Genomic DNA, 24839 nt, shown 5'->3' with positions numbered 1-24839 from the left:
GAGCACTTCATTCCTTCACACAAGCAGGTATTAGGAGCCTTTTCAGTTTGTCATCCTAATAAAAATGCCTGTAAGTAAAAACATTCAGTCTTTGTTTTCTGAATTGCATGATCTTTTCTATTTCTGGTGAACTCCTTAATAATAGCAGTTGGAAGAAAAAAGTATCTGGCTTCAGGACTGCTATTGGCATCAGTCCTTTCATTGTATAATGTCCGCTTTATTCTTTGCTGAGCAGGCAGGGAGAGGATTCTGGGTTTGGGTTAAATGGTGTACTTTTGGGGCCTTTTCCAGATATTTTCTAGTGTGTCGTTATAGCCAAGACAGATAAGTGCTTGCCAGCTTATTAGCCTGTGCTGATTGGGTTTCTTTTAAATGGAAGTAATGTTTTGCGACTTGAAGACAGCTGATACTGACTTAAAAGGGATGAGCCCTTCCACTCTATCTCATGTGGACATGTATGATCTCAATGCAACATGCCAGGGCAGCTAGCCCCCTCACAGTACTCTGGCACACGGCACACACAAGCTTAGCCCAGCTTATGCTGGCTGGCAGTGTTGCCTATTTTTCTCGGGGGGTTAATTCTCATTCATTATTGTGGGCTATGGAATGTGCAGATAGTCATAGGATATTATACACAGTTAAGGAAAGTATAAAGTATATGTGCTAAGTAAAATTAACCTGATTGGGAAATAGATTTCCAGTAAAATTTGAATATATTTGAATATATGCAGGCACTGGGAAAATAAAATTTCCAGCTCTTCATTGTGTGAAATTGAAGATTGAGATAGTTAAATACAATTATTCTAGAGTAAAAGTCGGGCTTTTTATCCTTGGAATTATTTGATAACAAATAATTATTTGTTATCAAATCAAAAACATCTAATTCAAAATAAAATTATAGCCATTGTTACCAAATAATTAGTTACCAAATAACTATTGTTACCAAATAGTTATAATTTTATTTTGAATTAAATATTTTTGTCCATTGGTTAGACAAATCTGATTACTGGATTGAATCAAATAGCTACTGGATTTCCAAACAGCTCCTGTAAGTAGTTGAAATTTTTAAAAATTAAGATAATTAAATGTTTATGTATTTAAATATTAGCTGACATGATAACTTTAAAACATATCTTCAGTTGTTAGTTTACTATAACATACAGCTGATTTTATGATAACAGCAAAGGCTTACTAGTATTTAATTGATAAGGTTCTGTGCTTTACATGTATTATGTCATTTAATTCTTACAACAGTCCAAAGCTTGGTATTGAAGGTATCCTCTGTTTTACAGATGAGGGAAACTGAGACACAGAGAGAATAAGTTGTTCAGGGTCAGCCACTGGTAAATAGTGGAGTGGGATTTGAACCCCAGCCACTGGTAAATAGTGGAGTTGGGATTTGAACCCCAGCTCTCTGGCTCCAAGGTCTGTGTTCTTAATCAGTGTATACTAATCCATAATCACTCCATTATTGATTATTATATTTTTCAAGAGAAAATTAGAAATTTTCAAATTTCAAATAATTGAATTATTTGGCTTATTTCAGCCAATCTTTGTTGAGCCCCTGCTATTTGCTTTGCACTGTACTAGGGGATTTAGGGGACTTAGGGATGGGCAGGACACAGGTGTACTTTGTGTGTGTGTGTGTGTGTGTGTGTCTTTTTTTTTTAATTTATTTTTTATTGGTGTTCAATTTACTAACATACAGAATAACCCCCAGTGCCCGTCACCCATTCACTCCCACCCCCCGCCCTCCTCCCCTTCTACCACCCCTAGTTCGTTTCCCAGAGTTAGCAGTCTTTACGTTCTGTCTCCCTTTCTGATATTTCCCACACATTTCTTCTCCCTTCCCTTATATTCCCTTTCACTATTATTTATATTCCCCAAATGAATGAGAACATATTTGCAAATGACATATCAGATAAAGGGCTAGTTTCCAAGATCTATAAAGAACTTATTAAACTCAACACCAAAGAAACAAACAATCCAATCATGAAATGGGCAAAAGACATGAACAGAAATCTCACAGAGGAAGACATAGACATGGCCAACATGCATATGAGAAAATGCTCTGCATCACTTGCCATCAGGGAAATACAAATCAAAACCACAATGAGATACCACCTCACACCAGTGAGAATGGGGCAAATTCACAAGGCAGGAAACAACAAATGTTGGAGAGGATGCGGAGAAAAGGGAACCCTCTTACACTGTTGGTGGGAATGTGAACTGGTGCAGCCACTCTGGAAAACTGTGTGGAGGTTCCTCAAACAGTTAAAAATATACCTGCCCTACGACCCAGCAATTGTACTTTCAAGTAGTTTAGTCTCTTGTTTTTGTTTTTTAAGATTTTATTTATTTATTAATGAGGGACGCAGAGAGAGAGGCAGAGACACAGGCAGAGGGAGAAGCAGGCTCCAATGCGGGACTTGATCCCAGGACTCTGGGATCACGACCTGAGCTGAAGGCAGACGCTCAACCTCTGAGCCACCAAGGCACCCCAGGAGTTTGGCTCTTGATGGGTTGGGAAGAAGTATGTGAAGAAAGAAAAAGAACAGAATGGTGAGGAACATCACATGTGGAAAAAAATTCCTACAAATATTAAGAGTGTTTTGATTTTTGAGAGTGCAGATGTGTTAGATAAAGAAGGAGCAACCACCCAAATGGAGTAAAACATCATCCTGGGCAGCCTTCTTCCTAGTTTTCTCAGCTTTATTCCTGACTCTTGTGTATCTGGGCATTGTTAGTCCCCTAACAGTCAACAGGGTTTTGTGCTTACCCAAGATAAAATTGGGTAAATTTGGGATTTTCACTTAGGTCTTCTGATTCCTTTTTTTGTCCCTTCCTACAGTTAAAAAATGTCTTTCAAGTGATCAGAGTGTACAATCTGTACTCAAATACAATATAACAATATATTTGTTTGGCTTACTTCCAGTCTCAGCCCCTGGTCCATACTAATTTCTATTCCTAACCTTTGTGTACTTCTCTCTCATTTTTGTCTCTTCTGTTCAATTAAACTGTAAATATTGGAATGAAGGTTCAAAATACTAACTTCAGAGTTTCCTGAATTCTATCTTCAGGATTCATTGTATTGTTTCCTGTTTCCCCAGGGATGCCCCCTAAGGGGAGAACCATGAATTTCTCCTGCATCAAGATCTTCCTGGCTGTTATTCTAGATAAACATCTGTCATCTTGACTCTTCTTGAACTTTCTCATGGTTGACAACTTCAGTGGTTCTGAAAATCCTGAGTTCCTTCACTTCTCCATCCCACAGTGTTATAAGCCTACTGGCATCTTTTCTGCAGGTTTACAGATCTTATCTTTTGAACAAAACAATACTATCTTTACTTTATTCTGGCTCCCTTCAGACCAAGATTCCTCTCATCCTTTTGGGAAAAGATTTAGTTTGTCTCTTCCACTGAAGATCAATACTATATTGAAAAACTAAGAGACAAAAGTCTTGAAATTTTGTGTTTTCAATGTTATTCTAGTAAAAGCCAGCATTTTTGATTTTGAGGTCATGTAGTATATATTTTTTTTAAGATTTTATTTATTTATTCATGAGAGACACAGACTGAGAGAGAGAGGCAGAGACACAGGCAGAGGGAGAAGCAGGCTCCATGCAGGGAACCCGATGTGGACTTGATCCCGGGACTCCAGGATCACGCTCTGCGCTGAAGGCAGATGCTCAACTGCTGAGCCACTCAGGGATCCCCACATAGTATATCAATTCTTTTACTCTGTATTGTATTTGTGATGTAGGAATCAAGAAGAGAAAAAAAGAATGTTTTTAGAAATGAATAGCCCCAGGGTGCCTGGGGGGCTCTGTCAGTTAAGTGTCCAGCTCTTGGTTTTGGCTCAAGTCATAATCTCGGGGTCCTGAGATGGAGCCCTGTGTCAGGCTCTGAGCTCATCATGGAGTCTGCTTGGCATTCTCTGTCTCCCTCTCCCTGTGCCCCTCCCCCTGCTCATACAAAATCTACCCCCCAAAATAAATAAATAAATCTTTAAAAAAGAGAAAGAAATGAAAATCCCCAATATGAACAAATAGTTAGTGCTTGGATTAGTCTCTCCGAACCTTATTAGAACAAAATTACTTAATTCTCAATCCCCAGGCTCACTTAAGGCTTTCATGCTTCAGTTGATGTGATGACTCAACATTTTCTCCCTTGAAGTTTCTCAAAATCCCTTTGTATTCTTGGGCTTTTAAAACTAAGTTTGCCTATTAGCATTTATAGAATAATCATGTTGGAAAGCAGGTTTCTCAAGTCAGAGTTATGGTTTTGGGGATAAGTCAGTCAGTAATTAACAAAGGGCTACCTGCTGTCAGGTCTCCATGGCACAGCCCACTTTACAGAGAAGGTTTTTAATAGAAATGATAGAGATTTGTTTGTTTGTTTGTTTATTCATTCATTCATGAATGAGAGAGAGAGAGAGAGAGAGAGAGAGGCAGAGACACAGGCAGAGGAAGAAAAAGGCTCCATGTAGGGAGCCGGAGGTGGGACTCGATTCTGGGTCTCCAGGATCACGCCCTGGGCTGAAGGTGGCGCCAAACCACCTAGCCACCGGGCTGCCCAGAAATGGTAGAGCTTTCTTAACTGCAGAGCTAAGTGGTGCCAAGTAATCTTTCCAGTTCTTCAATCAGATTCTTGTCAGACCTATAATGTAATTCTCTGGTTGCCACTTCCAAAGCTCAGAGACTAATTTTTTTTTCAGTCAGTTTCCAAGATTAATCAAAGTAAGTGGGAAGTCTGAACAAATGGTTCAGTAAATAATCTGAATTTTTAAAGGCAACAAGAGTATAACAGTAAGGGTTCCTTCAGGAAACAAGAATCACACCCATTATTTGAATCAAGTGAATTTTATATGGAGAATTTTAAACTAAGTTGTTAGATAACTAAAAGGGTTAGAAGGGGATACTGAGATGTTACAGATGTAGGAGCTGTAGCAAACCCTTGGAAATGATACTTTTTTTTTCTGAGGGAAGTGGGAGGGAATTAACACTTAGAAATTTAGGGAGGGGGTTATCCTGTAGAGCTGAACTCAGATGTTTCAGGAAAACTGGTTGGCTGGTGACTCTGAGTGGGGTGTGCAATGAAGCAGGTTCTACACGTGTTGAGAAAACTGCAGGCTGGGTTTAGATGCTTCTCTGGATGGGCTCTGCAGCTGCTGGAGCAAACAGTGTTACTAGGAGGTAATCCTGGGAATTGCCAGCATACAAAAAGTCCCAATGAAGCAGAAGGAAACAAAAAGGAAGGAGCAGGAGCCTTCTTCCTCTTCAGCTTTGCAGTTTTCCTCTGTCACTCCCTAGTGGTGAATCCCGACAGAGTGGTTTGCAGAGCATCACTAACCCAACTGAACAGCAGGGAGGGTATGAAGGGAGACAGGAACAACACCTGGCACAGAGGAGCTTACTCTGAAAGCCCACAGCTTCCCAAATAGACATCTTTAAATCAGTTGAACCCATGAAATCAGAAAGGGAGGCAAACCATAAAAGACTTTTAGCTATAGGAAACAAACTGAGGGTTGCTGGAGGGGAGGGGGTAAAGGGATGGGGTAACTGGGTCATGGGCATTAAGGAAGGTATGTGATGTGATCAGCACTGGGTGTTATATGCAACTGATGAATCACTGACCTCTACCTCTGAAATTAATACACTCTATGTTAATAATTTATTTTAAATAAAATAAAAATAAATCACCATTCTTTATTTCCAGTTCCTTAATTTCATTGTTTTGTTCTGAGTTTTGGAGCCTGAGTTGGGTTCATATTTTGGTTTTTACGTATAAGCTATGTGGCTATAATAACTCAGTGAATTTGGAGATAAGTATAAACCTGTGAAATAGCACAATCAATGCCATGAAATCCCAAAGTTTCCTCTCCTTTTTTTGTGTGTGATAAGAATGCTTAATATATATCTTTTAAACAAATCTTTAAGTATATAATACACTATTGTTAACCATAGACCCTATGGTACATAGTAGATCTCTAAGACTTATTTGTCTTATATAACTGAAGCTTTATACCCTTTGACCATTACCTCCTCAATCCTCCCCACTCTGAACTATAACTGATGTGAAATGTTGGGGTTTGGGAGCAAACAGTCAAGAAAGAATTCTTGAGACATCTTTGGTGCAAAAAACAGTGGCTTTATTAAAGCACAGGGACAGGACCCATGGGCAGAAAGAGCTGTACTGGGGTTGTGAAGAGTGGCTGACTATATACTTTCAAATTGGAGGGGGTTAGGGATTCCATTACTTAAGGAATTTGAAAGCAAGATTTCCAGGACCTCAAGGGACTAGCAGTTGTTAGGAAAAGGCCATTTACTACTGTCTAGTAAAACCTTAATTATGATATCCTTCAGTTGTATTATCAGTGGCCATATGCTTGGAGGATGATTGCTAACATATATCTAGGATAAAGGAAGTTTCCAAAGGGAATTTTACAGGATCCTGGAGGTCTGGCTAATGTCAAGCAAAGGTTGCCTTTTGTTTCTAGTATTAACAGTATTAACATCAAGGCAGTTGAGTTCCAGGAGGAGGGTCACTCTGCCCGTCTCAAGTACTTATCAATGGGATGTAAGTTATAAGGAAATTAAATTTTTTGTTTTTTGCCTTTTTCTCCACATCAGTAACCACCATTCTACTCTCTGCTTCTATGAATTTGACTATTTTAGATCCTTATATAAGTGGTGTCATATAGGATTTGTTCTGTGTCTGGCTTATTGATGTTATCATAATGTCCTACAGGTACATCCATGTTGTTTCAAGTAGCACTATTTCCTTCTTTTTTAAAGCTGGATAATATTCCATTGTATATAAATACCACATTTTCTTCATCCATAGTTCATTGTTGAATACTTGCTTTGCTTTCAGGTCTTGGATATTGTGAATAATGTTGCAGTGAACATAGGAGTACACATATCTCTTTGAAATCTTGATTTCAGTTTGTTTAAGCTCTTTTAAATTTAAGATACTCTTCTTACAAAACCAAGATAACAGTATCGATTTTACAGAACTGATGGAATATTAAATGAAATTGGGTTCATTTGAAGTTTAGTCAGTCTGGGTATAGCAAATGGCACTAAACAAGGGAAGGAGAAAGGAGAAGAAAAATAAAAAGGAAGAAATACACATGGTTTCTATAATCCTTCTAATTGGTCACAAGACTGTAATTGATATTTATAACTCTTCCTTCACTACTCATTTCATGGTAGGGTTTTTTTTTTTTTTTTTTTTTTTTTTTTTTTTTTTTTATGCTCAATAAGGACTTCAGCTGGTTGAGGTTCTTTACCTGATAGGGGGTGATTTAAATCTTCATTTCTGAAACACCTTGAATGCATAGTTGTCCTGTCTCTTTCACGTTGTCAGTAGGTGGATTATACTAGCACATTCAAACGTATATTGAATTCAGAATCCAAAAAAGTCCACTAAGGGTTGTGCTTTTCCTAGCTGAAGATAGTTCAAAGGACAACAATTTTTCTTTTACCTTGGAGAGATCTCAACATGTTCTAGACAATTTGACTCCAAGAAATTTCACTGAGGTGGTGACCTCCTTAATTTTTGTGGGGTTTATCTCCAACCTGGATGTTCTCATATGTTTACAAAGACATCTAAAGTACTCGCTACTTCCTGCTCATCAGAAACAATTAGCATGATGTCATCAATGTGTAGTGGACTGATACGATGTGTGGAATGTCAAGATGATTAAGGTTGCTGCTGAGTATATTATGACAGAAAGCAGGAGAGTTGACACAGCCCTGAGACAATACTTGTAAATTTACTGTTAGTCATACCAGTTAAAAGCAAACTATTTCTGATTGTTCTTGCAAACTGATAATAGAGGAAAAGGTATTTTCATGTCAAAAGCTGCATACTTCCAGTTGCCAGGGACTATGTTGATTTGTTCTATGAAAGACACTCCATCTGGAACATCAGCTCCAATTGGGGCCATTTCTTAAATTGGTTTAAAATAATAGTAGAGGGCAGCCCAGGTGGCTCAGTGGTTTAGCGCCGCCTTCAGCCCAGGGCGTGATCCTGGAGACCCGGGATGGAGTCCCACATCGGGCTCCCTGCATGGAGCCTGCTTCTCCCTCTGCCTGTGTCTCTGCCTCTCTCTCTCTCTCTCTCTGTGTGTGTGTGTGTCTCTCATGAATAAATAAATAAAATTTTAAAACATAATAGTAGATAATTACTTTCTCATACTCTAAGGTTTGCCTGCTTTTTCCATAGGACAAACAAGAGAGTCAGTGGGGAGATGCTAGGTATCACCCTCAGGCTTTTTTCAAGTCTCTAAAAATGGCACTCATCTTCACAATTCCTCCAGGGATATGGTATCATTTTGTATTTACTACCCTTGTAATGAGGGGAACTTCCAGTGGCTTCTACTTGGTTCTTGCTACCACATGAGCTTCATTTCTCAAGCCAGAGTGCTTAACGTGAGGATTTTGCTAATTGTCAGTCAGATCATCCCAGTTATAGACTCACAAATTGAGGAATTGATCTCTAGATCTACTGGGTCTGCTGTGATTAAAATGGGTGGTAAGACTGGCCACCATGATCCACCATAAGCCACCACTTTCATCGGTGGACTGAGTGATATTTTGGGTCTTTAGGAATTAGTGTCAACACAGTGTCTGATAATCCCTGGGGTAGGCAGAATTTGAGGCCCTGTGACCTCTGAGCCCTAGTGTCATGCCCATGAATATGTTATGTTACAGGACAAAAGGAACTTTGCAGATGTAGTTAAAGTTACTACTCAGGTGACTCTAAAATGCAGAGATTATCCTGGACTATGCAGGTAGGCTGAAAGATAATAACAACTGAGAAAAGAGGAACTTATTCCACAGCTTCTAAACAGCCATTCTTAAATCTCCTGAACCTCCCCATACCTCCTTCAAATATAATTCCTTAATTTCATTCTCTGAGTTTTGGAGTCAGATTTTAGTTTTGGGTTCAGATTTTAGTTTTTTGTTTACTTAAAAGAATATGTGACTTAAGCAAGCTATTTAGTTTCATTTAGATTTATTTTCCTTATCTACAAGCCAGGATAATAATATTTATCTCAAGGATTGATGTAAGTGTTAAATGATAAAGCGCGCAAAGTATAATTAGCGTATGGCACAGTGTCTGGCACTAAACAAGGTCATGTTGGTTTTCATCTCTCTCCTTCATGCCCCTCTCCCCCGTCATTTTCCCCTTTTCTTTTTTGCCTCTAGTCCCTAGTCGTCTCTCTCTCTCTTTTTTTTTAAAGATTTTATTTACTTATTCATGAGAGATGCAGAGAGAGAGGCAGATACATAAACAGAGGGAGAAGTAAATTCCCCGAGGGGAATCTGATGTGGGACTCCATCCCAGGACCCCCGGATCACGACCTGAGCCTAAAGGTAGACACTCAACCACTGAGCCACCCAGGTGTCCCCCTCGTCATCTTCAATCTGTCTTCTGTCTTTTCTCCTCTGTTTTGTGCTTTTCCTTTTCATTCTTTTCTCCATTTCTTACCTTAATCTGCCCCCCTGATTTTCTTCTATCCCTCTTATTATCCATCTACTCACATTATGATCAATGAACCTCAATTAAAAGTACTCCCCATTCTTGCTTTAGAATTTGCAGTTAATGTGCTTTTCCTATCACTGAACTGTTTATGCATCTCAAATGCTCTTAGGTATCATATATAGGAAGTTTCCATTTTGAGAGCTTACTGCAGTCTACTGCATAGTGTAGTGGTTAGGAACACTCTAGGTTTCTAATTTTGGAAAAGCCAATAGATATTGGCTTGATCAAAGGACTTCTTCTTCCCACAGGTAGGCAGCTGCTAGCAATGGTGCAGAGGCTCAGCTATGTCAGGACCAGTGTCCCTTCCATTATCTTGGTATTCTGTAGCTCCAGGAGTCGTATCTGTGTTTAAAGTGAAAAGAATAGTCTGGACAAAGAGGAAATAGAAGCACCAACAGTGTGTGGTCCTTTAATCAATAAAAGAAAGCTCTCTTAAAAGCCCATAATTGGCTTCTGTTTAGATTTTACAGGCTAGTCCTGTGTCTATTTCTATAACTTTATTTTTTTAGTTTATAAGCCTGTTATTTTAGTGTTGGACTACAGGCATCTCTGCGGCATAGTAGGCAGAACGTTTGGGCAACATTTTAATGTTTCTGTGTTTTTGCCTTTTTCAGCATGTTATACAGTTGGAATCATATAGCATGTAGCCTTTTCACATTAGCTTCTTTCATTTAGTAATATGCATTTAATCTTTTCACACCTTGATAAATCATTTCTTTTTATCACAGAATAGTATTCCATTCCATAAATGTAATTCAATTTGTTTTTCCATTCACCTATTGAGGGACATCTTTGTTGCTGCCAATTCTTGGTAATTATGAATAAAGCTGCTATAAACATTCATGCGCAGGTTTTTGTGTGGATGTAAGTTTTTTTTCAGAGTTTATTTTATTTATTTATTTTTATATGTATAGTATTTCATTGGAGTTCGATTTGCCAACATATGGTAAAACACCCAGTGTTCATCCCGTAAAGTGCCCCCCTCAGTGCCCGTCACCAAGTCACCCCATATCCCCTTCCACCTCCCCTTTCACTACCCCTTGTTTGTTTTCCAGAGTTAGGAGACTCTCACGTTCTGTCACCGTCTCTGATTTTTCTCACTCATTTTCTCTCCTTTCCCCTATAATCCCTTTCACTACTTTTTATATTCCCCATATGAGTGAAACCATATAATGTTTGTCCTTCTCCAATTGACTTACTTCACTCAGCATAATACCCTCCAGTTCTATCCATGTTGAAGCAAACGGTGGGTATTTGTTGTTTCTAATGGCTGAGTAGGGACGCCTGGATGGCTCAGCAGTTAAGCGTCTGCTTTTGGCTCAGGTCCTGATCCCAGGATCAGGATTGAGTCCTACATTAGGCTCCTAGTGGGGAGCCCGCTTCTCCCTCTGTCTCTGCCTCTCTCTCTCTCTCTCTCTGTCTCTCATGAATAAATAAATAAAATCTTAAAAAAATAAATTTGCTGTGAATCTAATGGCTGAGTAATATTCAATTGTATATATGTATACACCACGTCTTCCTTATCCATTCATCTTTTGATGGACACCGAGGCTCCTTCCACAGTTTGGCTATTGTGGACATTGCTGCTAGAAACATCGGGGTGCAGGTATCTCAGCTTTTCACTGCATATGTATCTTTGGAGTAAATCCCCAGTAGTGCAATTGCTGGGTCATAGGGTAGTTCTATTTTTAACTCTTTGAGGAACCTCCACACAGATTTCCAGAGTGGCTGTACCAGTTTACATTCCCACCAACAGGGCAGGAGGGTTCCTCTTTCGACACATCCCCTCCAACATTTGTTGTTTCCTGTCTTGTTAATTTTCACCATTCTCACTGGTGTGAGGTGGTATCTCATTGTGGTTTTGATTGGTATTTCCCTGAGGGCAAGTGATGCGGAACATTTTCTCATGTGCTTGTTGACCATGTCTATGTCTTCCTCTGTGAGATTTTTGTTCATGTCTTTTGCCCATTTCATGATTGGATTGTTTGTTTCTTTGGTGTTGGGTTTAATAAGTTCTTTATAGATCTTGGATACTAGCCCTTTATCTGATATGTCATTTGCAAATATCTTCTCCCATTCTGTAAGTTGTTTTTCAGTGTTGTCGACTCTTTCTTTTGCTGTACAGAAGCTTTTTATCCTAATAAATCCCAATAGTTCATTTTTGCTTTTGTTTCCCTTGCCTTGATAGATGTATCTTGCATCTTGGTGTGGCCAAGTTCAAAAAGGGTGTTGCCTGTGTTCTCCTCTAGGATTTTGATGGATTCTTGTCTCACATTTAGATCTTTCATCCATTTTGAGTTTATCTTTGTGTATGGTGCAAGAGAGTGGTCTAGTTTTCTTCTGCTGCATGTGGCTGTCCAATTTTCCCAAAACCATTTATTGAAGAGACTATCCTTTTTCCAGTGGATAATCTTTCCTGATCTGTCAAATATTAGTTGACCATAGAGTTGAGGGCCCATTTCTGGATTCTCTATTCTGTTCCATTGATCTGTGTATCTGTTTTTGTGCCAGTACCATGCTGTCATGATGATCACAGCTTTGTAGTACAACCTGAAATCTGGCATTGTGATGCCCCCAGCTCTGGTTTTCTTTTTCAATATTCCTCTAAATATTGGGGGGGTCTTTTCTGATTCCACACAAATCTTGAAATGATTTGTTACAATTCTCTGAAGAAAGTCCATGGTATTTTAACAGGGATTGCATTAAATGTGTGAATTGCCATGGGTAGCATGGACATTTTCATAATATTAATTCTTCCAATCCATGAGCATGGAATATTTTTCCATCTCTTTGTGTCTTCCTCAATTTCTTTCAGAAGTGTTCTGTAGTTTTTAGAGTATAGATCCTTTACCTCTTTGGTTAGGTTTATTCCTAGGTATCTTATGCTTTTGGGTACAATTGTAAGTGGGATTGACTCCTTAATTTCTCTTTCTTCAGTCTCATTGTTAGTGTATAGAAATGCCACTGATTTCTGGGCATTGATTTTGTATCCTGCCGCATTGCTGAATTGCTGTATGAGTTCTAGCAATCTTGGGGTGGAGTCTCTTGGGGTTTCTATGTACAGTATCATGTCATCTGCAAAGAGGGAGAGTTTGACTTCTTCTTTGCCAATTTGAATGCCTTTTATTTCTTTTTGTTGCCTGATTGCTGAGCTAGGACTTCTAGTACTATATTGAATAGCAGTGGTGAGAGTGGATATCCCTGTCATATTCCTGATCTTAGGGGAAAGGCTCTCAGTGTTTCCCCATTGAGAATGATATTTGCTGTGGGCTTTTTGTAAATGGCTTTTAAGATGCTGAGGAATGTTCCCTCTATCCTTACCTTCTGAAGAGTTTTGATCAGGAATGGATGCTGTATTTTGTCAAATGCTTTCTCTGCATCTATTGAGAAGATCATATGATTCTTGTTTCTTTCTCTAGTTGATGTGATCACGTTGATTGTTTAATAAATGGTAAACCAACCTTGCATCCTGGGGATACATCCCACTTGGTCATGGTGAATAATATTCTTAATGTACTGTTGAGCCCCATTGGCTGTATCTTATTGAGAATTTTTGCATCTGTGTTCATCAGGGATATTGGCCTATAATTCTTCTTTTTGGTGGGGTCTTTGGTTTTGGAATTAAGGTGATGCTGGCCTTATAAAACGAGTTTGGAAGTATTCCATCCTTTTATATCCTTCAGAACAGCTTTAGTATAATAGGAATTGGTCCTTTCTTAAACATTTGATAGAATTCCCCAGGGAAGCCATCTGGCCCTGGACTTTGGTGTCTTGGGTGGTTTTTGATGACTGCTTCAATTTCCTCCCTGGTTATTGGCCTGTTTGGGTTTTCTATTTCTTCTTGTTCCAGTTTTGGTAATTTGTGGTTTTCCAGAAATACATCCATTTCTTCTAGATTGCCTTATTTATTGGCATATAGCTGCTCATAATATATTTTTTTATTTTTTATTTATTTGTTTATTCATGACAGACACAGAGAAAGAGGTAGAGACACAGGCAGAGGGAGAAGCAGGCTCCATGCAGGGAGCCTGACGTGGGACTCAATCCCGGGTCTCCAGGATCACAACCTGGGCTGAAGGTGGTGTAAACCGCTGGGCCACCGGGGCTGCCCTCATAATACATTTTTGAAATCGTTTGTATTTTCTTGGTATTGGTTGTGATCTCTTCTCTTTCATTCATGGTTTTATTAATTTGAGTCTTTTCTCTTTTTAATAAGGCTGGCTAATGGTTTATCTAGCTTATTAATTTTTAATAGATAGATAACAGTTCTTCTGGTTTTATTTTATTTAGTTCTGCTCAGATCTTTATTATCTCTCTTCTTCTGCTTGGTGTAGTTTTTATTTCTTATTTCTGTTCTTTCTCCAATTCCTTTAGGTGTGAGGTTAGCTTGTGTATTTGAGTTTTCTCCAATTTTTTGAGGGATGCTTGTATTGTGATTTATTTCCCTCTTAGGATTGTTTTTGCTGTATCCTAAAGATTTTGAATGGTTTTATCTTCATTTTCATTAGTTTCCATAAATCTTTTTAATTTTCTAATTTCCTGGTTGACCCATTCATCTTTTAGCAGGATACTCTTTAACCTCCATGTGTTTGAGTTTCTTAAAAATTTCGTCTTGTGATTGAGTTCTAGTTTCAAAGCATTGTGGTCTGAAAATATGCAGGGGACAACCCAATCTTTTGGTATGTATTGAGACCTGATTTGTGACCCAGTATGTGGTCTGTTCTGGAGAAAGTTCCATGTGCACTTGAGAAGAATGTGTATTCAGTTGCGTTTGGATGCAAAGTTCTGTATATATCTGTGAAATCCATCTGGTCCAGTGTATCATTTAAAGCCCTTGTTTCTTTGGTGATGTTGTGCTTAGAAAATCTGTCATTTGCAGAAAGTGCCATGTATAAGTATGTCTTTACTTTGGTTATTAATTGATATACTTGACAGCTCCCACATTAGGGGCATAAATATTCATGACTGTTAGGTCCTCTTGTTAGATAAATCCTTTAAGTATGATATAGTGTCTCTCTTCATCTCTTACTACAGTTTTTGGGATAAACTTTAATTTATGTGATATGAGGATTGCTACCCCAGTTTTATTTTGAGGACCATTTGAATGATAAATGGTTCTCCAGCCTTTCATTTTCAGGCTGGCAGTGTCATTAGATCTAAAATGAGTCTCTTGTAAACAGCAAATGGAAGGGTCTTGCTTTTTTATCCAGTCGGAAACCGTGCGTCTTTCTATGGGATTATTTAGCCCATTCACATTCAGAGTAACTATTGAAATATATGAATTTAGTGTCATTGTAATACCTATTCAATCCCTGTTTTTTTTGGATTATTTCTTTGCGCTTCCTCTTTTTCTTTTACCTGGCCCCTCTTAATATTTTTTGCAGAGCTGGTTTGGTGGTCACATATTCTTTCAGTTTCTGCCTATCTTGGGAGCTCTTTATCTCTCCTTCAATTCTGAATGAGAGCCTTACTGGATAAAGTATTCTTGGCTGCATGTTCTTCTCATTTAGTACCCTGAATACATCCTACTAACCCTTTCTGGCCTGGCAGGTCTTTGTGCAGAGGTCTGGTGATAATCTAATATTTCTTCCCATATAAGTTAGGGATCTCTTATCTCTTGCTGCTTTAAGGATTTTCTCTTTATCTTTGAAATTTGCAAGTTTCACTATTAAATATCAAGGTGTTGAATGGTCTTTATTGATTTGGGGGCGGGAACCTCTCTATCTCCTGGATCTGAATGCCTGTTTCCCTCCCCAAATTAAGGAAGTTCTCAGCTCTGATTTGTTCAAATATGCTTTCTGTCCCTCTCAGCCTTTTCTGGAACCCCTATTATGTGCAGATTCTTCCTTCTGAGGCTATCATTTATTTCTCTTAACTTTTCCTCATGATCTTTAATTATTTTTCTCTTTTTTCCTCAGCTTCCTTCCTTGCCATCAACTTGTCTTCTATGTCACTCACTCTTTCTTCCACCTCATTAACGCTCATCGTTAGGACATCCAGTTTGGATTGCATCTCATTTAATTGATTTTTAACTTTGGCCTGATTAGATCTAAATTCTGCAGTCATGAAGTCTCTTGAATCCTTTATGCTTTTTTCCAGAGTGACCAGTAGCTTTATAATTGTGCTTCTGAGTTGGCTTTCTGACATCGAATTGTAATCCAAATTCTGTAACTCTGTGGCAGAGAGTACTGTTTCTGATTCTTTCTTTTGTGGTAAGTTCTTCCTTCTAGTCATCTTGCTCAGTGCAGAGTGGCTGTATGAGCAGGCTGAGTCAAGAATAGCAACCACGACCTAAGTAAATTTCACCCTAGATGAATCTGCCGAGGTCAGAGACAAGAAAATGAAAACAAAGATCAGAAAAAAATAAAACAAAAGGACCAACAATGTGAAAAACAAATTTTAAAACAAAGTAGTAAAAAATAAAAGGCCAAGAATCCCAGAGTCAAGAAAATAGAAAAAAACAAAAGTAAAGAGGAAAAAAAGAAAAAAGTAAAAAAAGATAAAACAAAGGGGAGGACTGGAAGATGGTGGTGTTGACGAAATTGTAGTGGAGGGAGAATGTAGTCTACCTGAGGAGTCCTAGATGGTGATCCTCTTGGTTCTTAGTGTATTAAGTTCTGTATGTTAGAAGATGCTTAGTCCCAAATTCATATAAACCAGCAATACTTATAGAAAGCCCCACCACTGACCACCAAAACATAAATGATATAAAAGAGGGGGCAGAATGGGAATGAAGAGAGAATATAATCTTACAGAATGAATGAGCATGGTATACCACTTGGTTCTGGCTGCATGCTGGTCATGTTTTAGAAGGTATTAACTTCCGCCATAGTAGAACAAAATGAGGCAGAGAAAACAAAAAACACAAAACAAAAAAACATATCTCATATATCTCCCAAAATTAAATTGAGTACGTTGAAGGGAATCTAGAAGTGGAAAATATATCTAAGACATGTAATTGTAGAAATATGAAAGTCAAAAAGGAAGAAACTTAAAAATGAAGAGGTGGTAAAATATTATAATTTAAGGCGGGAAAAGAGAAAAAATATTGGAAATTTTTAGTTTGATATAAAAATGAGTTGTACTGGAAAAAGGGGATGGGGGTTACCCTCTAGTTCTAATACTATAAATCCCTCGACTTCCCCTGGAGCTCTCCAGTGCTGTTTGGTCCAGAACTTGCTCTTCCCCTGTCCTTCCAGCTGGTCTTCTGGGGGAGGGGCTGCTGTGCTGATTCTCAGGTGTGTGTGCCTGAGTGGAGATGCCCCATCCCCTGCGTGGAGATGCCCCATCCCCTGCGGGCTCAGTGGGAGCTGCTTACCCCGTGAGTCCTCTGTTCCCTGGCAGCCCCACCTTTCCAGGCACAAGGTGACACAAGAAGGAACAACAACACTGGCGGCGGCCAGAAGTCCAGCTCTGGAGTCAGCTCTCCACCAGTAACTAATGCAGTCTCCTAGTTTGCACTGGCATAGATGCTTCCGGACAGCACAGGTGCATTGATCTGCACATCTTGGGGCTCCCAGTGGCAGGAGAGTCTTCGCTGTCTTGTGCCGTCCCCGCTTCTGCCTGTCTCAGGGGGAGCACAGGATCATGGGCTGTGTCTGCCTGGCGCCCTGGGATCCGGGAGCCCTGTGGTGCTAGAATCGCGCTGGAGGGGGTGGGTAGCGGCTCCCAAAGGCAGCAGGGCACAGACACCTCTGTCCACAGCCCCCGCCTGACCCACCAGCTTCTCCTAGATGCCCCAAAGACTGCGCGCTCCAGCCCTTTACCGAGATGCGCTCACAGTTTGTGCTGCGCTCTCCCCCCACGCACTTCCTCTTTTAGCGACTCTGAGAAATTGGAGGCCTCATTGCCCCTCCTGCAATTCTGCCCGATTTCCCTGGTGAGCACTTTCCATCCAGGGAGAATCCGGTGTGGATTTTTAAAGTTCCTGCTTCTCCCGTGCTGGGCTTTCCTGTCCCCAAGGTTTTCGATGCCAGGTTTAGCCTGGTGCCTTGCGGTGCCCCTTCCCCACTTGATTCTTTTTTTATTTTATTTTTTTCCACCTTCCTACCTTGCTAGAAGCAAAAATCCTTCTCTCTGTAGCGTTCCAGCTGTCCTCTCTTTAATCTCACTTCAAATTCGTAGGTGTTCAGGATGATTTGAAAGTTATCTAGGTGAGTTGGTGGGACCAGGGGAGTTGAGTTGCCATCTTGCCCCCTATCTTCTGGACTTAACTTTTCAGCTTATTTGGATAAATACATGGGCACCCAATTGCTAGGTTGTATGATGAGCCTGTGTTTAGCTTGGTAAGAAACAGCCCAAGTGTCTTCCAAAGTTGTACCATTGTGCATTCCCACCAGCACTGAGAGAGAATTCTTTTTGCTCCAGCAGCATTTCACCACCATTGTGTGTTGTCTGTGCTTTGGATTTTTGCCACTCTTATAGGTGGGGAGGTTAAACTCTTTTCCTTCCATTTAGAACAATCATCAGGGCCCCAAAAGATTACCTCCCTTGTGAAGCCTTTCCAGATGTTGCTCCCAACATAGCTCCTGCTAGTCCCAAAGTGATTTTTTCCTTTTTGAAATCCTGTTTCTGGCCCTTCTGTCTTCTTTGTGGTCTACATAACCAAGATATTACTTTCCACAGCAATGGCCATCCAGAGCCTTTCCAATTTCTGAGCATTCCCGAGGCATTACTTTCTTATAGATCCCCCCCTGCTCTGTCTGCATCCTGGGTTGTTTCCAACGCCTTTTGCAGCAACCCACACATGAAATCCAGCTCTTCCACTGATATTCATAGGGAAGCTGACCTATTCTAAGTATTGTGTGAGTTTGGTAACTTAATGGGGATAAGTCATAGGGTAATATTCATGACCTCCTGACTGGGTCTCTCCTCTCTTCTTTATTATCCTCACTCCCTTTCTGAAGTAAAAAAAAAAATCCTTCTGTCTTATGTCTACTTATTTACATCCTTCTCATGGGGTTTTGGGTTTGCCAATGTGTATGTCACATGTGATGTACCTGTTATAAGTTGGATCATCAGAGCTTGGTGGCCACAAAAGCATCTCCCTAAGACAGGGAGATTTTTTTCTACCAACTAAGGAGAATATAGTTTATCTTGTTACATTTTTGTGGCTATTTTCCCACATATACTTTTTCTTAATGCATAGCAAAGTCCTCAAGGATAAGAATTAATTCTTCATCTTCCTGATCTCCATAGTCCTTGCTTTAGAAGTGATGGTCAATAAATATTTATAGAATGAATAAATGAATGCACTATATATGATTTCAGTTTCTTTTAAAAAGAAACAAATGTATTTATTCCAAGTAGGCACTCACAAATTATCACAGTTAACCCATTCTATGTACAAGTAGAAACACAGACTAAGGTTTATTTGCCCAGTTATAATATTTATTAAGAAATGACAGAAAACACTGTATCACAGGTGTAATTGAAACAGCCAACAGGCAAGATCATTATGATCCCCACCCCCTGCAAAAAAAGGGTTGGAATCAGATGTTGAATTATGAAAAAGTTTAGCCTACTTCTTAGAAGGTGAATTTTGGGTGAAGAGCTTCCATTTTTTCTGATGACACCTGAGGAAAGTCACTTGACTCTACTCTGGTGCCTTTGATGTTAGAAAAAATGTTAGGTAAATAGAACTAAAAAAAAAAGATTATAAAGCAGGGAAAAGAATTAGACTTGTGGATAGTTCTCAAAGATTAATTCCACAGAATATTAATAGTTTTCAACCCTACAGAAAAATCAGAAATAGTATATCCAAAGCATTTTGATAACCAACTGGTAGGTTTGCAGCTTTTCTGTGACCACAGTGGATAGCCAAGGTATTCAGTGCAGGATGAAATCAGATAAAACTCATATACTTAGAACTCCATAACTTAAACCTAAATGGAAGTCTAAGAACTTCTGATGGCCCAAGGGTGATTGAGGAGATCTGCTATCCAGAGATATTGTGTCCTGGGCAATTGGAAATGACAACCTGGCTTTTAGCAGGTGGGCTCACAACAGGTGGGCTGGCAGCAGGTGGGCTGGCAGCAGTAGGAGCAGCAGGCTGGGCGGCAGCAGGACTGTCCACAGTAGGATGGGCGGCAGCAGGAGGCCTGGGCATGGTGCAGCTGGCAGCAGGTTGGGGGTGTGCAGCTCACCACACAGCAGGGGGGCAGGCAGGTGTCCTCCACGCGGCAGTCAGGGCGGCACCACCTGACTCGGCAGCTCATAGCTCCACTGCCACCCTCCTGGCCACCACCAATGCCACAGCCAGTCCCACAGCTGGGCTGGCAGCAGCTGGTCTGACAGCAAGTTGGCTGGCAGCAGCTGGTCTGGCAGCTGGTTGGCTGGCAGCAGCTCGGCTGGCAGCAGCTGGTCTGGCAGCTGGTTGGCTGGCAGCAGCTGGTCTGACAGCAGCTAGGCTGGCAGCAGCTGGAGCCACAGTTCCCACTGGTGGAGCAGGTGGGAAATCCACAGAAGCTAGTGGAGCAGCAGGCCATGGTCAGGAGCTGGGTTGAGAGTTGGGTTGCTTGGAGGTGTTTTGGTGGTAAGGTCTATGTCAGGCCTTTTATATATCTGAGCCAGCTTCTATTTATAAAATTCTTAACATATCTTCCTTGTTTTTGTTTAAATTTGTTCCTCATTGGTCCTCTGATTGGCTTACATTGAAATACTTATGACCCATTATGAGCAGCAGTTTAGAAATTACTTCGTTTTATAGTTTCATTTGAACTCCTCATATTGGTCCTTTGCCCTTTGGAATACATTTGTGGTTTTCCATGTTCAAAGAGTCTGTCCATTTTACTCCATGTCAACACCCTCATTTTGTAGAGGTGGTTATTCCACGTGACACTCTATTCATATCTCTAAGGCTAAGGATAATTGTGCTTTTATTTTCAACTATTATTTTTTTCCTTCTGGCTGTATAGACTGAATTCTGTTGAGTTTAGGACATTGGGACTTCCTCTGAATAGAAGAGTACCTTTGGTTATACGTAACTAAAAGCTTCTAGTTTACTCCAACATCACATCAAATTACTGTTATAATTTCTTTGATTTCAATCAGTTTGAAATATGTAAATATTGTTCATGTTCTAGATGAGAAATCTTTTCTTGTGAACCAAGTGACATAGTTTATATAAAGGTATCTAGCAGAGTGCTAAGCCTCAGGTAGAACTTCAGTAAATGCTCACTGAATCTGATTTTGAATAGGTGGAGTAAAAGGCATGATTCATGGACACATGGACCACTTACAAATGATTTAATAGAACTTTCAAGCTGTAGCGCCGTCCATGGAGGAGTCCCTGTCATTGTCAAAAGAGACTAGGAAGTGCTGAAATATTTTTCTACATTGAATAGTTGAACCAAGTCTCAGGGAAAACCATCTGGGATTTATGATGTTTTGAAGAATGCATCGCCATTTATTATATTCTTTGAAATTCATTTGATCTATCATTGCTGCCAATTAAATGATAGAGGTAAGTGCTGGGATCTTGTAAATAACTTGGAAAATATTTTACATAAAGTGTCCTATATTTTGTCCTATTTTATTTTGGATGTTGCATTAAAATACTTAATGAGGAATTAAAAATTAAATGGTAAAATGTATTTTTTGTTCTAGATTTGTGTTAACTTCCTAAGAGAACATCTTTCAAATTGGATTACAAAGTGCAACATATATAGTTTGAGATATCTAATGCATGTGTCTGACCATTGGTGTTGGTAGAACTCACAGAGAATCTCCCTGGCTTTTTGTTCTACCCTCATTTAGATCAGATACACTTTATACACACTTACAGTAAATGGAGGTGAGTGTTGGGAGTTGAAATTTGAAGAGTAATTTGGGGATCAGTGGGAAGAATATAATAGGCTAAGACATAGGAATTAAACCTAAATGCTCTTGGAAAATGCCATCTAATAGATAGTATCTGGTAGATATTTTAAAATCTATTTAGTAAGTAATATAATCTTTAGATATTAGGCATGCATAAAGGAGAACCATCTGGTGTATAAACTAACTGCAAGGAGATTAAAATGGTAGAGGTATATCTAGGTGGAAATCCCATAGATTTGAGCAACCTAAAATTTTTAGCCAAAAGTGGCTTTAGGTCTATTGTCTAGACCTAATCATAATAGGTTAGAGCATTTTAAGTATTTTTTTAAAGATTTTATTTATTTATTCATGAGAGACACAGAGAGAGGCAGAGACATAGGCAGAGGGGGAAGCAGACTCCATGCAGGAGCTCGATGCAAGACTCCCTGGGCTGAAGGCAGGCGCTAAACCACTGAGCCACCCAGGCATTTTAAGTATTTGAATAACTATAAAGATTATTTAACGCATGGAACATTTTACTTACTGATGGATTCATGCATAATGTAATTAATATTTAATCTTTCCAGTTTAGATTTTGTTTATGCTTTAAGATTATTATCAAAATGCAAATCCAACTAAACTAACTTGAATTCCAACTAAAGATGGATAAGCTTAGAGGTAGAAAAAAGAAAATAACTCAGTTTGCTTTACACATTTAAACATTTTATTTGAAATTAATGGTATATTCAAGGAGAAAGCAAATCTAAAAATATGCAGGGATCAAAAGATAGGGAGGAGACGGGAGATGTCACTGAAATAAAGAAATACCCTACCCTGATGCCTTCTCTAACAAGGCAGGATATCTAGATACTCTGATTGATACATGTATTCCCTGTGCTAATTCAGCACATCCAAGAGGGGCCTGATTAAGATTCATTATTTCTGATTGGCTTAGAAACATCATGATGGGAATAAAATTGAACACTTCTTCAGAGATCAGAGCAGCTGATTTAGCTTCCCATTTCATTCTTGATTAATCAGCAGCCTTGCTTTTAGCAGGTGGGCCCACAACAGGTGGGCTGGCAGCAGGTGGGCTGGCAGCAGTAGGAGCAGCAGGCTGGGCGGCAGCAGGACTGTCCACAGTAGGATGGGCGGCAGCAGGAGGCCTGGGCATGGTGCAGCTGGCAGCAGGTTGGGGGTGTGCAGCTCACCACGCAGCAGGGGGGCAGGCAGGTGTCCTCCACGCGGCAGTCAGGGCGGCACCACCTGACTCGGCAGCTCATAGCTCCACTGCCACCCTCCTGGCCACCACCAATGCCACAGCCAGTCCCACAGCTGGGCTGGCAGCAGCTGGTCTGACAGCAAGTTGGCTGGCAGCAGCTGGTCTGGCAGCTGGTTGGCTGGCAGCAGCTCGGCTGGCAGCAGCTGGTCTGGCAGCTGGTTGGCTGGCAGCAGCTGGTCTGACAGCAGCTAGGCTGGCAGCAGCTGGAGCCACAGTTCCCACTGGTGGAGCAGGTGGGAAATCCACAGAAGCTAGTGGAGCAGCAGGCCATGGTCAGAACTTAGGTTAAGAGCTGGGTTGTTAAAGAGAAGTTTTTGAGTTTTGGCTGCGCCTTCTACATCTGGCCTTTTATATATTTCCTAGAGCTGCCTATTTCCCTAACATTCAGCATTGTTCCTTGATACCATTTGCAAAGTAAGTCTCTGATTGGCTGATACTTGAGTTGTTTAGAAAGTTATAAATAGCATTTCAATAGACTGCTTGGTCATTATTCAATTAGATCTCATTATGTTTTGTCTTTGCTCTCTGGATCATTATGGAAGCCAATCAGAGCAACACCTCTTTATGCAAATCACATGACAGACTAGAGTTGGGCTAACCCTGGTTTGCTTTATCATACCTATCCTTTGTTAACCTTGAGACCGAGTTTATCTAAACTGAACATTTTCTTCCTAAGTGATCATTAAATTAGGGATCAGGACTTCATAAAAAGAATTTGTTCAGATTTGGAATGGCTGATATTAGGGTCATCAAAACATGAACTATCCAAATTAATCAACATCCAAAAGAACTATGCCTTCCTAGGATCTGTTTGTGCAAGTTATAGGACACTAAGAGCTCTAACCAGTATTTTTGCCTTCAACCATCAGTGTACATATTCCCAGTTGAAACCTTTAATGACTTTTGCTAGTAGATTGTTTTCTGACTCTACTAAATTAAAAATAAAATTCAGTGATGAATACGTGTTTTAACAAGTCAAACAGTACACAGGTGCATAAAAAAATTATTATTTTTCCTCTCTTTCCCAAAACATCCATCTGATCCAAAACTAGTACTTCAGAAATAATAAATATTCAGTTTGGTGCATATTCTTTGACACTTCTCCCTGCTTTTGCAGACATAAACCATAAATATATTTAGTTAAGTAAATAATGGGGTCTATATGTACTTATTTTTTAAAAATTGTACTTATAGTGGGGCAGCCCGGGTGGCTCAGCGGTTTAGTGCCGCCTTCAGCCCAGGGCGTGATCCTGGAGATCCGAGATCGAGTCCCACTTCAGGCTCCCTGCATGGAGCCTGCTTCTCCCTCTGCCTGTGTCTCTGCCTCTCTCTCTCTCCTCTCTGTGTTTCTCATGAATAAATAAATAAAATCTTTTAAAAAATTGTACTTATAATAAAATACATATAATATGAAATTTAACATAGTAACCATTTAAGTGCACTGTTCACTAGGCTGAAGCACATTCACTTTGGTGTGCAATCTCTAGAAGTCTTTTTAACCTCCAAAACTGAAACTGTCCATTAAAGAACAACTTTTCCATTCTTTTCTCCCTAGGCCTCTGGTAACCACTTTTTCACTTTCCGTATTGATGAATTTGACCAACATAGGTGCCTCATATAAGTGGAATCATACACAATATGTCTTTTTTATGAATGGCTTATTTCACTTAGCATAATGTCCTCAAGATTCACCCATGTTATAGAATATATCAGGATTTCCTTCCTTTTTAAGTCTGAATAATGTTCCATTGGATGTATATACTACAGTTTGTTTATCTATTTATCCATTGATGGACATTTGGGCTGCTTCCAACCTTTTGGCTGTTATGATTAATATAACCATGAACTTGGGTGTACAAATATACTCTTCAAGATCATACTCTAAATTCTTTGGGTATATACTTAGAAGTGGAATTGCTGGGTTACATGGTAATTTTATTTTTAGTTTTTTTGGTAACTGCCATACTGTTTCCCATAGTAGCTGCACTATTTTACATTTCTACCAACAGTACACAAGGGTTCCAATTTCTCCACATCCTTGCTAGCACTTTTTTTTTTTGAGACTATACAGTCTTGTGGGTATGAGGTTGTTTATCAGTTGTGGTTTTGATTTGCATTTCTGTAATGACTAGTGACGTGAAATGTCTTTTCAAATGTTTGTTGGCTATTTGTATATCTTCTTTGGAGAAGTGTCCATTCATTCA

At 39.7% G+C, this 24839-nt stretch overlaps 2 protein-coding genes across 2 annotated transcripts; both read right to left on the bottom strand.

The window, feature by feature from the left end:
• Positions 1–18922: 18922 nt before the first annotated feature.
• On the bottom strand, positions 18923–20072 carry LOC112655325 (keratin, high-sulfur matrix protein, B2A-like). Its single transcript, XM_025440387.3, has one exon. It carries the CDS (start codon positions 20039–20041, stop codon positions 19541–19543), a length of 501 nt encoding a protein of 166 aa, XP_025296172.3. The 5' UTR covers positions 20042–20072; the 3' UTR covers positions 18923–19540.
• Positions 20073–22014: 1942 nt separating this feature from the next.
• On the bottom strand, positions 22015–22944 carry LOC112655326 (keratin, high-sulfur matrix protein, B2A-like). The gene has a single exon (XM_025440388.3). The coding sequence runs from the start codon at positions 22904–22906 to the stop codon at positions 22406–22408; it is 501 nt and encodes a 166-aa protein (XP_025296173.1). The 5' UTR covers positions 22907–22944; the 3' UTR covers positions 22015–22405.
• Between the last annotated feature and the right edge of the window lie 1895 nt (positions 22945–24839).

This window comes from Canis lupus, chromosome 9 (assembly GCF_003254725.2).
Source record: "Canis lupus dingo isolate Sandy chromosome 9, ASM325472v2, whole genome shotgun sequence".
Taxonomy (NCBI): Eukaryota; Metazoa; Chordata; class Mammalia; order Carnivora; family Canidae; genus Canis; species Canis lupus.
The sequence above is the reverse complement of the archived record's forward strand: the minus strand, read 5'-3'. Positions and strand labels throughout refer to the sequence as shown.

Coding starts and splice junctions, on each gene's coding strand:
- LOC112655325 (XM_025440387.3), bottom strand. CDS start 20,041: ATGGCCTGCTGCTCCACTAGCTTCTGTGGATTTCCCACCTGCTCCACC.
- LOC112655326 (XM_025440388.3), bottom strand. CDS start 22,906: ATGGCCTGCTGCTCCACTAGCTTCTGTGGATTTCCCACCTGCTCCACC.